General features: G+C 36.7%; 1 protein-coding gene across 1 annotated transcript in view; it reads right to left on the reverse strand.

The window, feature by feature from the left end:
* The window catches only part of LOC110454489, a 35,684-nt gene extending 21,148 nt beyond the window's left edge, over positions 1 to 14,536 (reverse strand). Inside the window, exons 1-3 of the mRNA XM_021503996.1 lie at positions 14,051 to 14,536; positions 2,340 to 2,371; positions 659 to 704 (exon numbers count right to left, since the gene is read on the reverse strand). Coding sequence (XP_021359671.1) covers positions 659 to 704; positions 2,340 to 2,371; positions 14,051 to 14,141 — 169 coding nt within the window. The 5' untranslated portion in view covers positions 14,142 to 14,536. The remainder of the gene's footprint in view (positions 1 to 658; positions 705 to 2,339; positions 2,372 to 14,050) is intronic.
* Positions 14,537 to 14,880: the final 344 nt, after the last annotated feature.

Here is a 14,880-nt window from a genome sequence, read left to right on the forward strand (position 1 = left end):
TGATCGAATCGATCTAAAAAAAACACTGAGACACAAAAATGGAATTCTTGAAGGACAGTAAGATGTTTTTGGTTTCGTTTTGGTTTTATTTAGGTATTGTCTTATCAACAGATACTGTGATTTACGGACGTGCCTACATGTATGTTATGTATGCGTACATGTTTGTATGTGCGCTGTTGCAGGCAGTGTATGTTGATGTATATGCCTCCCCGCAATAGCGCAGATATGATACCGACTTTAGAGTGCTATCTCCCTGAAATACCATGCCGCACAGTAAGAAATGCTTTGTTATAGGGGGTTTGAAGACATTGCGACACAGCAAGGATGGTATTGTTCTACTAGGATCGATGACAAGGAGGCAAAACACGGGAATATATTGTCGCCTTTATATCAATAAAACTGGGTTAAAGACGGAAACCCGTGATATGTAAGGTCTAGAAGACAATTGGGCACAATATGAAAAGGTTTGGCTTCCGTGTCTTTATATGAAATTTAAACAAGGCAAGTGAAACATTTATCTATTGGCTCTAGTTACAAAGTTGTGGGTGTAATGGTCGCGATTTATTGGTATTACCGTTATCACATCTTCATACAATGTCATTCTGATACGGCCGACACTGTAAATAGGTGATAAATAACAATTCACATCACCACTCACCTGCGAGTTCGGCTAATTCTTCTAACGCAAGTTCTTGGTCATTCACCTACAAATACATATTAATCACCTATTTGTATGTTATGTAATATAAAATAAACATCACGTGGAGCATTATCGTATTAAATCTATAACATCTTGGATGATAATGTACGTCATTATTTAAAACGGAATATGTAAGATAATATTTATCAATTTTGGAATTTTATTGAGATAACCATGTGGTTATATGGACCTGAGTGATATTAATATTACTTGATCATGTCCATATAACCTCATTTTCAACGAAATGAAAATCCTTAATTGTTATATTAGATGCTGAAATAATATTTTAATCATCAAACTAGATGGACGTATGAAAAGTATATGGGGAAAATACTGCATTTGGCAGAGAGCAGAGTGACGTTACCATGGAAATGACGCCATAAAGTCAATATTAACATGTTTTTTCCTCTAAAAATAGAAACACCGAGTTATTATCACAAACACAGACATCCATGTGAGTAAGAATAAACCAATGAGGATATATAACAAATATGTGTCATCCTATATTATAAATCAAAATTGAATTAAAATATTCTTAACTAAAATATTTCTTCTGTAATTATAACATGTTTGATTGACAGCATAAAATGCCACAACTAACACCACAGGGTTTCTAAAGATGCGGGAGTTGAAATAATGTAATGCCCATCGTTTCTTTCTTTACAAAGTCGTTTATACCTCAAACTGGTTTTACTATGAAGAAACATCCTTAACTTTAGACATGTCGTTTTTAACTGCGCAATCATACATAACAAAACAGTTGTATATCCGAAAATGGAGGCCAGAGAACGAGAAACATTTTAAGTGCAAACATGTCGGTGGGGAATAGAAAAACAGACAAAGACAAATATCCAAATTACTAATACATAGAACGGGTGTCTTTGGTTCAAAACATTGGTCTTTCATCTATATCTAATAGAGGGAATAACGCAAACCAATTTCCACAAAACAAATAATGAGAAACCCTGATGGGCAGGAAACTGAAGTGTCTAGTACCCGCATTGGCGGAACAATGATATTTAATACGTATGGGCTTGGCATCAATGCGGGCCAATGGATGTTCGTTGGTATTTCACAGAAAGCGAAATGAAAGATTTGTGTGTAATGTTTAACTATCTCACAACCTGTCATTTCGAATTCCAAAAAACATGATTCTTTCCCGCTTCTTTGTTGAAAACGAAAACAGTTTTGCAGTTTTTAAGGTATTTTTGTATATTTGCCAGAAATACTCTTTCAATTTCTTTTGTGATGTACGTGTTTTCATGCGAGCATATATCTATTCAGACACATGAAGCAAGACAGTCAAGATATTTCAAATGAAGAATATTCGTGAGGAGTTTCAAATATCTTTAATGAAATGGAAACAAATTCGAAACTCTCTTTAACACCTGATATTCGATATTTGCCAATATTACAAGAAATGTGATTTTCTTGGTCATCTTTTAAGTCTAAATATACATATATATCATAAGGAACCCTCATTACTTTTTCTTCAAAAAAGACAAATGGATGTAAAATTAGTGATAAATGATTCATACTGTATAAAATAACAGTGACAATACAACAGCAAAATGAATATAATGAAATGAGTATTCTGTCTCTATAACAGTCGGTTGAATAACATAAAATCATTACTTACCCGTGTTGCTGGTACTTCAGACTTCTTGTCCACTGTAAAATATAAAACAAATCATTTTATCATAATGAGTCGGTAACTTACAATCATAATCCAATAGTTATATGGTCTAACGTTTGTATTGTCCATGTCATGTACATAGTGTCTCTGTGTCTCAGGGCCATATTGCAAATTATATTTATATTTAAATATGTTACCATGAATAAATAAATATGTTCTTTTTATATCTTTATGACATCCTTGACTGCCTGTCATAACAGAAATAAGTGTGAGGGCAAAAGTAACAGAAGAGAACAGTTGTGCACAGCCTCCTTTTTACGCCTCTTCCTGTGGCATATAAACCACCTATATAAATGATTATTATTAGTCATTGTGACGTCATAAAGTTGTACGTCATTTTTGTACTTCCGAATAAACAAGATGGACGTTACTTGAAACAACTGTTGTGTTTCGCCCTTGAAGAAGGTCAGGAGGCCAAAATACTGGGACTTAGAGTGACATTTGTTCTATATTTTTATCTTTTGTTTCCCTTTGGAAATCGTCTGTTGTTATTACACGGTTATTTATTGAAATAAAACAATTATTGGTTTTAATTTTGTAAATTATACTTTGATTCCATTGATGTTGCTGTTGAGGCATCACAACCTGCGTTAGTATTACTTTAGGTTATCTTAAATATATATATATATTGAATATCAACAACTAATACAGATACTCATCTGGTGATGCAGACAAACGTTTTATAAACTTGGATTCAATACAACACTTTGCAGTTGTTGATGTTGTATTATTGAAACAACAATCCCCTGCTTTACGAGATAAGGGCAGACGGGTGCTCTGTTCAAGAACATTAATTTATAGATCTAAAGGCCAAAACGATTCTTGACTTCTAAATCAAACTTCCTTATGGCAAACTGCATGTGAAATCACTGACTCGCCGTGCAAAACCACTTTTGGGTCTAAACAGCTTTATAATCAAAGAAACGCTTAGCCTAATGTGTCCCTTACGTCATTATGGTATCTATTTTTGCAATGTTTTTTTGCCATAATGGCATAGAAAGTGTTCCATTTTTAGAACTGGGATGAGCCTCCCTTTTGATTTTTGTTTCAGGGAACTATTTTGTGTCTGAAAGCACCGCAGCTTTATTCTATTTGAGTTTGTCCCAGGACGCCTATAGCTACTCGCCATTCAGTAGAATTACCGGTTTATTCAAACAAGCAATACACGTGGGTATATTTGGGAGAGCTACTGCTTTGAAAACTTTGAGTGTTATGGCTCCCATGGTGTATGTTGATCGAACTCTGATCGCAACACCGACTGTAAATTTACAATTACTGTTCCGCGAAGTAATGGATCAACCGGAAGTCTCATGTCACCTGTAAGTATTTAATATTCAATTGCCCCCACACAAATACAACAAGAAAATTCCAACTCAAAATCGATAAATTAAGGGAGAATATGACGAAGGAGAGATTTACATGAAGACCCTTGAAAAAGTACAAAGACAACAAAACCAGGTGTTCCGGAAGCGGGAGCGTCTTCTGCTTCTTACGCAATACCCGCCATGTAAATTCAGGTAATATCAAAGTAATGTCACATCGAACAGGGAGTGAGAACAGTGGACCGAATTGTAAGTAAATGGGATTATACAGCAAGAGTATCAAACCTATCATGAGAACTGTAATACGGTCATATTTTCTCCAAATCAGAGAATGACGTTTTTCTGCTGCTGAAAAGTTTCATAAATATCGGCTATTATTTTCCCATGAAATTGGAGACCTTATTTCGGACTTGATATATTGTTAACTTAATTTGATAATAGCGTTAGTAAAGAAACCCTTTCTTAGTCCTAAACTGGTCTGGAAACTAAAACAAATGTTTGAGTTTTCCAGATTTCCTTTAAAGATATAAATGAGAATTGAGAAAGTTAAGACATCTTATTCGAATTAAGAATTAAAGGAGTATTGGTGTATTTTTGATAGGTTTCTTTTAAGGGTATTGATCTAGCCCGTAGGCTGTTCCTTTGACATGCCGACTCATTTAATTTGATGGTATCTTAGTACTTGGCGGTATAAGTAATTAATCCAAGGAGCGGTGACACCGTCGTCGGTAATACGGAACGCTAAACAAGGTCATTACATGAAATAACGAAAGGTTACAGTTTCTTGTCTCAAGCTCGACAAATATACAATTAGTCCCTGCGTGCTACTGCGTTTAGGGTTGGTAGACAGCTAGTGAGAGTCATATATACAGCATCTTCCCGTTCAGATATCTTAAATGTAGCAAAACGATATATGTCATCCAACATAAGCTTTACTGATGGGATTCATTTTTATATATACTACCTTTTTTATTAATCACGAAAAAAGCTATTTGCATTATAATAAGGAACAACAACGTACTTATATTATATCTATTTCTCTCATTTCCCTGTGTGTAAGATAGAGCTGTCCAAGGTAAGAAAAGGGGGTAGGAAATTTCTATCTTACACCCAATTTCACGTGACGTGACGTCACAATGGCTCAACAATGACGTGTTATCACGCATTTGGAACTCTCCGATGCCGCAATGCGGAAAAGGCGACGTGAGGAAATTAAAACCTTTTACGATATATTTACCGTACATGTTAGAAAGATGTGATTAATTGTTCTATGCATACATTGTTTAAAAATATGGAATATGCTAAATATTGCTGGCTGATTTGTTTTCGTCTAAAAAGCTCAGGGGAAAAGTTAATGTTCGCAAACTGGTGGCCAGTCCAAACGCATTTTCATGGTTTCTGAGCTTATTCTGGTGGTCGGAATGAGGCAAACCCCTCGGGCGGAATTTCCCTATCCAACATCCCTTGGCATGAAGGGTCTTATACTATTTGCCACGCCTAAACGTTGCGAAATTTTAACTTCCCTTTTTAGGTGAAATGGCGGTATTGCGACGAGATTATTAGGTCACCCACCATTTAGAGGCTAGACTATCTGGTACCGTACATCGCGAGTGACAACATGGAAGGGGACAGGTCAAAACGTTGTTTCCTTTCATTGTATTCGTGTAACTTTTGTTATATACAATGTGTCTAAATTGTACAGTACTGGAAATATGTACATGTGTGTGTGGTTGACTAAATACATCAAACAGAGCAAAAAAGATCAACAATGCCAGACACATATTGGTATTTGAGGAATTGTAAATGCTAGGGACAATGGTGAGAGAGTTCAATACCTTATACAATAACAAAGACTTTTGATGATTATTAGTGAACACATAGTTTATTAATGATGTATACGTTTTCGCGGCCACATGATGACCACAGTAACACAATCACGTGGTGAGGCTGACTGTTCCACCATTGGCTGAGGGGATAAGACACTGTTTACCATGAAGCCATTTCAATTAACTCGTGCTACTCCATACGAGGAACCTTTATTTAGAAACCAATTACCGAGTACCGGCGACGATACGTGAAGTTTATCTTTATTTGTATAAGCGGTCACACTAGGAAGGGTAATTTCCAACTACATAAGCGACAAGAATGAATGACGTTTCCTGCGTTATTGCCGATTGATAATTGAATCTTGTTTACGTCCGTGTCGTGTTTTTATTCGATGGAGATACATGACAGAAACTCGTGGTTAGTAGATACGCAGGCGGTTAATCCTTCTCCTGCTTGCCCCAGGTAAATTACAGGGTAAGAAAATCAATGCCTCAGATTGGATTGTCATCCGGCGTTCATGTAACTGTATAAAGTACAGAGGCAATCGTCTTTGCATTGGATTTAATATTTTCCAAGCGACTTGCAAAGAAAGGACCTTTTCATGTCGTTCACGTAACGGAAAGGATTTTGATCCTAGTATTTGCATCTTTTTTTAATTAAAATATCAGTGATCTAAATGTTATTTCGTGCCTTACTCATCAATCTTAATAAAACAATGGACGTGGTAACACGAACACTATAGGTCGATACAATGTATATTTATAGGATGATTTGACACCTGATTTTGTAATGCTATATAACATGAAATGTTCGTTGTGTATACATATTTGTGGTTGCTATTGAACCACGAAAATAAAAAGAACGAATTTGGATGATGCACGTGTGTACTGTTTGTTAATATAGGATATCAACGAAATGATCTAAATAGCTTCAAACAACGAAGAAAAGTGCCCACGAACATTCCATGTTATACAGAACCACAGCCAATGTACGTATCGACTTAAGTAAATCAAGAAACGTCCAATAAAGTTAATAAAATCTTTCATCAAAAGTTTGTAGAGTTTTGGTTAATGAACTTCTGAAAAATTAATAAGCCGAGTTATCAAAACATTTTTTAGGTAAACAATTCAAATCAATGTTAATAACAAACGATTTGTTTGTTTTGTTTTGTTTGGGTTTAAAGAACAACAGCTAGGCCAATATATAAGACCTATGGGTCTCGAGTTCAAACCCAAATTTCAAGTTCTAATCGCCAGTATTCCGTCTTTGCGTATTGCAGAGTTATCTTCTCTTGTGAGCAGGTATTGATTGTTACGTCATTTGTTTGTGGGAGAAACGTCATCAATTTTTGAGATAACGACGTAATTTTCTCACACAAACCAATGACGTAACAATTAATACCTGCTCACAAAGACGGAATAGCCACTCAAAACAACGTTCTAACCCCTTAAATATTTATGACAAAGTAATGAAATGTTCTTTATGAATGTTGAGCTATAACCATTCAAAGCTAACAAAACCTTTGGGTCTAGGGACCGAAGCACGCGCCGACCTCGCGTAGTGTTAACACGTTTCTGAAAGAAAACGAGCCTATTTACATTAAATATTGAAATAAACGTGAAATGTTGTTAATTCCTATTATGTAGCGCTGTAACGAAATGTACCAAGCGACGTACATTCTCTTTTGTCGTAAAAATTCTACGATAAACGCGACAGACAAAAAATATTCGTCCATTATCTCACTACATTACACTGAATTGAAAACAGCAGTACTATTATAAATCAATAGATGAATTTTCTTGAGCAGCGCACCCGTTTGCCCTTATCTCGTAAAGAAGATATGGACATCAATATTGAATATGAAAAGTGACGTGCCTGTTCTGGAAAGGATCTATTTCCGCGCTAGTACACCCCTTAGGGCAACTTACCGTACCACGCCCTTGTCTTACCGCCGATACAAGTGAGTTGTTAATTCACTGAGGAGTTATCTGTATGTAAATATTAAACGTTTTCTCGCGTAGATTAAATCTTTTCACAATAAAATAACACAAAGTGCGAAATTCGCCGGATATCACAATTCATCTGCTTATTATTCTTTATAATTTTTTTTTACAAAAATCAATGGGACTCATATACGGTCAGTACAGACAGTCAAGAAGTTCGGGTCAGATTCCCCAATTTCATGTAAAAAGGTCAGGGGTCACCACTGATTTTCCGTATAGAAAGAGAAACCCAAAAGCCAGAGGAATTTGTTCTATGTTTTGTTCATATACCGTGACTGACTGGAATACTATGCGGTGTGCCTTCGGCATGGTATTTCAGTGAGATAGAACTCTAAAGTCGGCATCAGATCCGAGTTATCGCAACAAGGCAAACGCATCAACATGCCCTGTCTCCAGCAAACGTAAACACAAACACGCATACATTTCACACATGGAGGCACGTCCTTAAATGACCGTAACTGTTGATAGGATTTTAAACCGTATCAAACCATAAAAACAAAAACAATTACTATGTATTGATTAATCAAATCAAATAGAAGATACTGCAAAAGGACATTAGCGGCGCATTTCACTCAACAGGAATCGGATTTATCCTTGACACATGTCTTGTTTCTTTGGAAGAATGACAGCAAATATCAGGATGAGAATCGGCATATATACCGATATTTATCTCCAGGTCGGCTAATCAATAACACTCAGTCGATACTGAGAGGGAAATCAGCATGCACTGATAATTTTATCCAGGTAAGCTGGCACTAATCCTGTAACATCAGCGGGTATTAAGAGAGCTGAAGTGCTGCTATAGTGATTTACAATGACGGCATCATCAAATAACAAGACCCGGATGTTCAACGCCACGTTAGCTTGACATATTCTTACTTAAATTTTCAAATTAGAATGTTCACTTCGAAATAAAATTAAATTAATCACGACTGATTATATATAACTTTTAAATCCTAATTTATACACTTTAGTTGTGATAAGTTTAACAATTAAAAATTAAAAATAACATGAAAACGTTTTTATTAAATTATCATCAAGCTTGCAAAATGAGGTAGAATTCGATAGTGACAGTATATACCGGACTAGCCCCTTTATGTGTTTATGTTCGTCAGTTTACCGTCTCGTATCCTTTATATACACACGGATTAATTGTTAAGTAGATATTTATAGAAGTGGATATGATCAGTGCTCAAACAATTCTATCAAAATATCGGACTAATCAGCATCAAGAAAAAGATGAAATTGAAAATTCAATTCAAGGAAACTTCTACAATAGTCTGGTATCTGACCGTTTATTTTCCAAATCTCGTTTGCGAACTCTCGATACGTGACTTGCGTTTCCAAATATTTCCCCGAAGCCGGAATACCTTCCTGGAGATTAATGCTTTATGTTGGACTTTGTTTTCGGAAACCTCTTTTTGAGGTTATGTACAAACCGAGTGAATAATATTTTTAACAATATAACGTATAAAATAACAGAAAAATCACAAGTGAAAGCATCAAAACAAAATGGGACAAGTTGATCTTCTATACGTGTTCCTGTTTCATATATGTTTACCCCTCCCTGGAAACATAAACCTCCGCATGCTGAGACTCATACAAAATATAATTTAAAATTAATAAATTAATTATTTCAACACGTTTGGTGCGACATACAACTCTATAAAGAGTATTCGTTTAATTGGTCTTATACATTCATCCCATTATGACATTATTTCGCTTTGATAAGGACGACAAACATCCGCGCCGTCCAGCGGGGGTTGTATTATTAGCTTTCTCTGCTATCGCCTCGCGCTATAAAATCTACAGCGAGAAAGGAAATACAATATGAAAATTTTACACGATTTCCTCCTCTGCATATATGGAGGAGAATACGGCTAGATAAAAAGATAACTCGGAATTAAATTCTTTACATCCGGGTAACGCGCCAAATTGACGACCGCGTAGGAGGAGGATATCATTTCTATTCGACCGTCGATCACATTTTGTAATACTGATTACATACGCGCCATCACCGATCATTCAACATTGACTTATATCAGGCCCCTGTGTCACATTAAATGTCAACTTCTGAAGATTGGGATATTCTGAAGGAACCTATGAAGGGCCGTACATGGGGATCCCTTGCAATGCAATGATCGTATTAGGCCTAACTAGACTTCGGTAGACAACGTAGCGTTACGTTATTACCATAACGATATTTCCGCTATTTTTATTTAATGTTTTTGCTGTATTTTTTGACGTTTTTGTTTTTCCATATGATCATCGCTGTTTTTATCCATCGATGCTGTATTTCCAGCATCGCTGTATTCCTAGCGTCGATGTCTGTATTTTTAGCGCCGTAGTATCTGCTATTATTCGTTTTTCCGCATTTGTTGTATGTCCATCATTTCTTTCTATCCACATTGTTTTTCTAGTATTTCTTTATTGCCAACACAGCCTGTTTCTTCTTTGTTTTATTACTATTTCAATTGGTGTTGCATGTCCACTATCGTTGTATTTCAATAGCTGTTTTATTTTGGTTGCGATCGCTGTAACTTCATCATACCATAAGTTATCATCATTTCTGTAGTTTCATCATCGCCGTGTGTCCGCTTAGTTTTCATTTCCATCATGCTATATTAACAATATAATAATTTTTTTCTGTTTTTGTTTTCTGTCATGACTGTACCTGTTTATTAAGTAGAATCATCCGCGTAAATATGCATGTGAATATTCATGACGTCATTCTGCAGACATCCCATTATTTTAGGCCTTACATAGACAGTCAACCGTTTAATATTCATTCTCTACAAGTATGCATTGTTCGAGCAGACATCCCATATTTTTTTCTGAGAAAGCAGCCCAGACAGTGACGTAATAGGTCTGTGCGTATTGAGCGACTCCAGTAATTGAGATAGCTGTCGCGTGGGAGTAAGAATAAAAGAGGGTAATAATTTTCTTCATCGACGGTATTCTTATCCCACACTATCCTGGACGATAAATGAGGATGGTTTACGTCTTACGTGTAGATATGTTCATACATAGATTAATTTTGTATACATAATTTATTCGCTCTTTTATGCTTTGATCTCAACAGAATTTTGTAAGCCAACGCTACCTGAGATGAACAGAACAAATTCAAAGGGACGGTTGATTACATATTATACATCATGTATATATTTTTTATATATTTATTATATAAACAGGAAAATTAGCTTGAGAACAGAATCTAATTTTGAGCATGAGATTGTTTGTTTGTTTTACGGGGTTTACCGTCCTCCCAACAATCAGGGTCATAGGAAAACGAGTGCATAGGGAGACCGATGAAATATTGGAAAAGGAAATATCGAGGTCTATTGCTTCCAGAGCAGAAAACAACGAAGACAACTGTCTATTTTAATGGGGGGAGGGGGGGGGCACATTAGTCGCCTCCCACGATATGCAGCGGGATACAGCCTGGCCCGAGGGCACATTAGTCGCCTCTTACGATATGCAGCGGGCTACAGCCTGGCCCGAGGGCACATTAGTCGCCTCTTACGATATGCAGCGGGATACAACCTGGCCCGAGGGCACATTAGTCGCCTCTTACGATATGTAGCGGGATACAACCTGACCCGAGAGCACATTAGTCACCTCTTACGATATGTAGCGGGATACAGTCTGGCCCGAGGGCACATTAGTCGCCTCTTACGATATGTAGCGGGATACAGTCTGTCCGGAAAGAAGGCACATTAGTCGCCTCTTACGATATGTAGCGGGATACAACCTGACCCGAGGGCACATTAGTCACCTCTTACGATATGTAGCGGGATACAGTCTGGCCGGAAAGAAGGCACATTAGTCGCCTCTTACGATATGTAGCGGGATACAGCCTGACCCGAGGGCACATTAGTCACCTGTTACGATATGTAGCGGGGTACAGTCTGGCCCGGGCGTAGGGGACACATTAGTCGCCTCTTATAGAATGTAGCGGGATACAACCTGGCTTGAGCGGGGTGACACACAGGTCGCCTCTTAAAAAATGAAGCAGGATACAGCCTGCCCCGGGGGGGGGGGGGGGGGGGGTTATATTGGTCGTCTCTTACAGTCTGGCCCTATGTTCAAACGTGGACCCGTCTTGATAACTTAATAAATGAGAAGTCACGACCGAAAAATTTAATTTTTGCTTATTTTCGATCCATAGATACATAAAATTTAAATAATTGAAATTGATATTAAACTAGAATTTCCTCGATTCACAGCAATTTCAAGTCGTTCGTGAAATAAAATACACGCAAAAATAACGTGTTTTACAGTAAATAAGCGGCTTGAGTAATGCTCGTTTGAAGAACAAGGTGTTTAACTACAGTCAAATAACCAAACTCTGTGACGCGAAGGTGATACATGTAATGATGTTATTATCTTCCGGCGATAACTTTACAAAACAACGGTAAACGTAAACAGAATAGTGGTTAAATGTGTAAGCGACTTCAGGTGTATCGCTCAAAGTACATGATGTCCGATAACTTAACTGTGTCCAATATCTATTTTGTTGACCCACATCTGGATCTGTGTGTACGTGATAATTTGCCTCAGCTGTAAATAAACACCACGATGATAAACAGCAGGAATATATCACCAGGAGAAGGAGATCGTAAACTTGTAAATCATATACATTAGCGAACTTGAAGGATAGTGCCGGTCTGTTTATACCACTTGCCATTGTTATGGTAGTGTGTGTAGCTATAGACACATGGCGTCGGTAAATTGAAACTAAATATGGTTAAGTGGGATTGATAACAAAGCTATTTTAAAGTTAAGGATAGACAAAAGTCCGTTTATCGAATCAATAATAATAATAAGAAAAACGACAGATGACCTTTCAGTAAAGGTCGTAGTGCTTTATCGAAAGATATTTTAGAATAAAATTAATATCAAATGAAGTTGGGATAAAGTCGCTTTAAAAAAACCGAGAAATATGCTGGCGCGTTATTTCTGTAATAAAGTTCAGAATTGATTTTAAATCGCAACTGCTGTTGTTGTTTTCCGTTCTATAAATAGAACATTAAACAGCAGTCATAGTTTATTATGACGTCACATATGCAATGCCATGACAATAACGATGTCAGCGATACGTTTCCATGATTTTGTACAGGATTTTACCTGTTTTACAATAATGGAAACGCAAAACAGCTGTGATTTGACAATTAAAGTTTAAAAAAAAGGAGAAATGCAACCGCCATACTGGCATTTGCACCCAGGACCACAGAAACCTAGAGAGACGCTTTAAGTAATTAAGCAATTTGAACGCCGGTTATCGACCATTCCGTTCCATTCGGCCCTCAAAACACAAGACCTTATAGCAACGTCCTTGGGTATGTTTAGTTTGGTGCCATATGTTACAGTAAATTGACATTTACTAAGGTCAACCTGGAATCCGGGGCCTCAGATCTTTAGACAGCCTCTCTAATCAGTTTAGTTATCCAGTGAAACAATATCACTTCCGCTACATATGATGTGCTGAGTTAATTTATAACTGTAAAATGTCGCTTTTAACACTAAAACCCTATACACTGGTTTTAAATATGTCATATTAAGGTGTAATTGTAAATATTTGTATTCCCTTGGCTTATTGTGTTTTTGTTTAATCGCTTAATTTTGTCAAACAATAGTGCTTGTCAGATCGACAATAATATCCAGAAGATCTTGAAACAAAATAAAAGCCTTTGTCGGTATCAGCGGCTGATGTGATCAAAATTGGTCAATTTTCTATGGTGGAAAATATTGCTTACAAATATAATTTAATTTCATATCTCCATTTGACTTACAAATATCGTATTATTGGTTTTCCAACCAAAATGAAATACTGTGAATAAGATTTGTTGACCACCGTCACTTTAAACAGCCAACCATTATTTTCGAAATAAATTATTTTCGGCGTCAATTTGCAGGAAGATTTGTTCGCGAGAGTATTTAATTTTTTTGCAAAAATTGAGCCAAGAAATTTAAAATACACACGAAAATAAAATGATATACAGTAATAATTTTTCCAAAAATTGCATGGTCCTATTGACAATGAAACGTTTGTCTGTCTGGACAAGTATTTACCACAGGATAAATCTCTAGGTGATTGCAACAGAATGGTAATGTAGACAAGTAAAGGAAAATACATTACATTCAGCAGATATTTAGCTTGCTTTTCACAAAAAGGTAATTAAATGTATACCTTTTTTATGATAAAATGTTTCAAGAAATGCATTTGATCCTGTATTTGATTATCTAGGATACATGAATAAACAGTTGTATATACAAAATTAAAATCCGTTTCCAGATTATTACATTTTTTTTGGCAAAACACATGTTAAAGAGAGCGATTGTTTCGTCTTCACCTCAATTCTCGCGATGTCCCTGTGGTCATATTAACTTTTGTTAATTCTTCATAACCACGTAAATTGGTGAGCTGTTAAGATCAAACTTAATTACGATATTTAACATTAGTTAATTAAGATAATATATCTTATAATGATAGAAAACTTACCTTGACTTGTTGACGTTTTAAGCGGTCCGGATAACACCCCTATTACACATACCAGCAACACTGTACACACTACCTCGGATTGGTGACACATGCTTTACACGTGCTCTACACGAAACTGTTCTCAAATCTGTCCGAAAAAAACAACCGTTACAAGAATTCTTGTCGAGTCGACAGATTCAAAGTTTTAACGCTGATGTCTTTGATCTGTCTCCTTTATAGCGACCGTGACAAGAATTCGTGAAAAGTTAACAAAACAATTGTTCGAAATGTTATTGTATTGTCGTTTGTTGCTCGAGTGCTGGCTTTGTCTGCGTGCGTATGTTCCTGCTTTTGTGTTGTCCAGTTAATTGTTTGACCAGCTGACCACTACCGAGGACGTCCGTTCCGTTACTCGTGCTAAGTGTTTCTGCCGATGCCAGGCTCATACCCTTGCCTGTAAGCTTCAGATTGCGTGGGAAGTGGGAAGGGACTAAAATCGATTTTCCTGCTATACCGTACGTATGACATCGCTATCTCAGCGATCTGCCAGCAGCCGAAGTAACCAACGTATCCTACGCATTTATATCTTATGACGTCAGAGCTACTTTTGCATCGTGTTACCATAGCAACGTGTCCATATTTTATATTGATTTGTTGACACTTGACTGAGTGATGAAGTCGTTGTCATCTTGCATTGTACATGCTCCTAACAACAATCACCTCTGATAATTGTGGCTTGTATTGTTTGAGAGGGGTGAACTTTTTTTGTGCCAGATTGTCGCCGAAGCTTAAGTGGTCATTATCAGAATCAGGGTCACTCGATCTCTTGAAAGTGTCGTGTTGAAGCGTTT

Source organism: Mizuhopecten yessoensis, unplaced genomic scaffold (assembly GCF_002113885.1).
Source record: "Mizuhopecten yessoensis strain PY_sf001 unplaced genomic scaffold, ASM211388v2 scaffold7901, whole genome shotgun sequence".
NCBI classification, from domain to species: domain Eukaryota; kingdom Metazoa; phylum Mollusca; class Bivalvia; order Pectinida; family Pectinidae; genus Mizuhopecten; species Mizuhopecten yessoensis.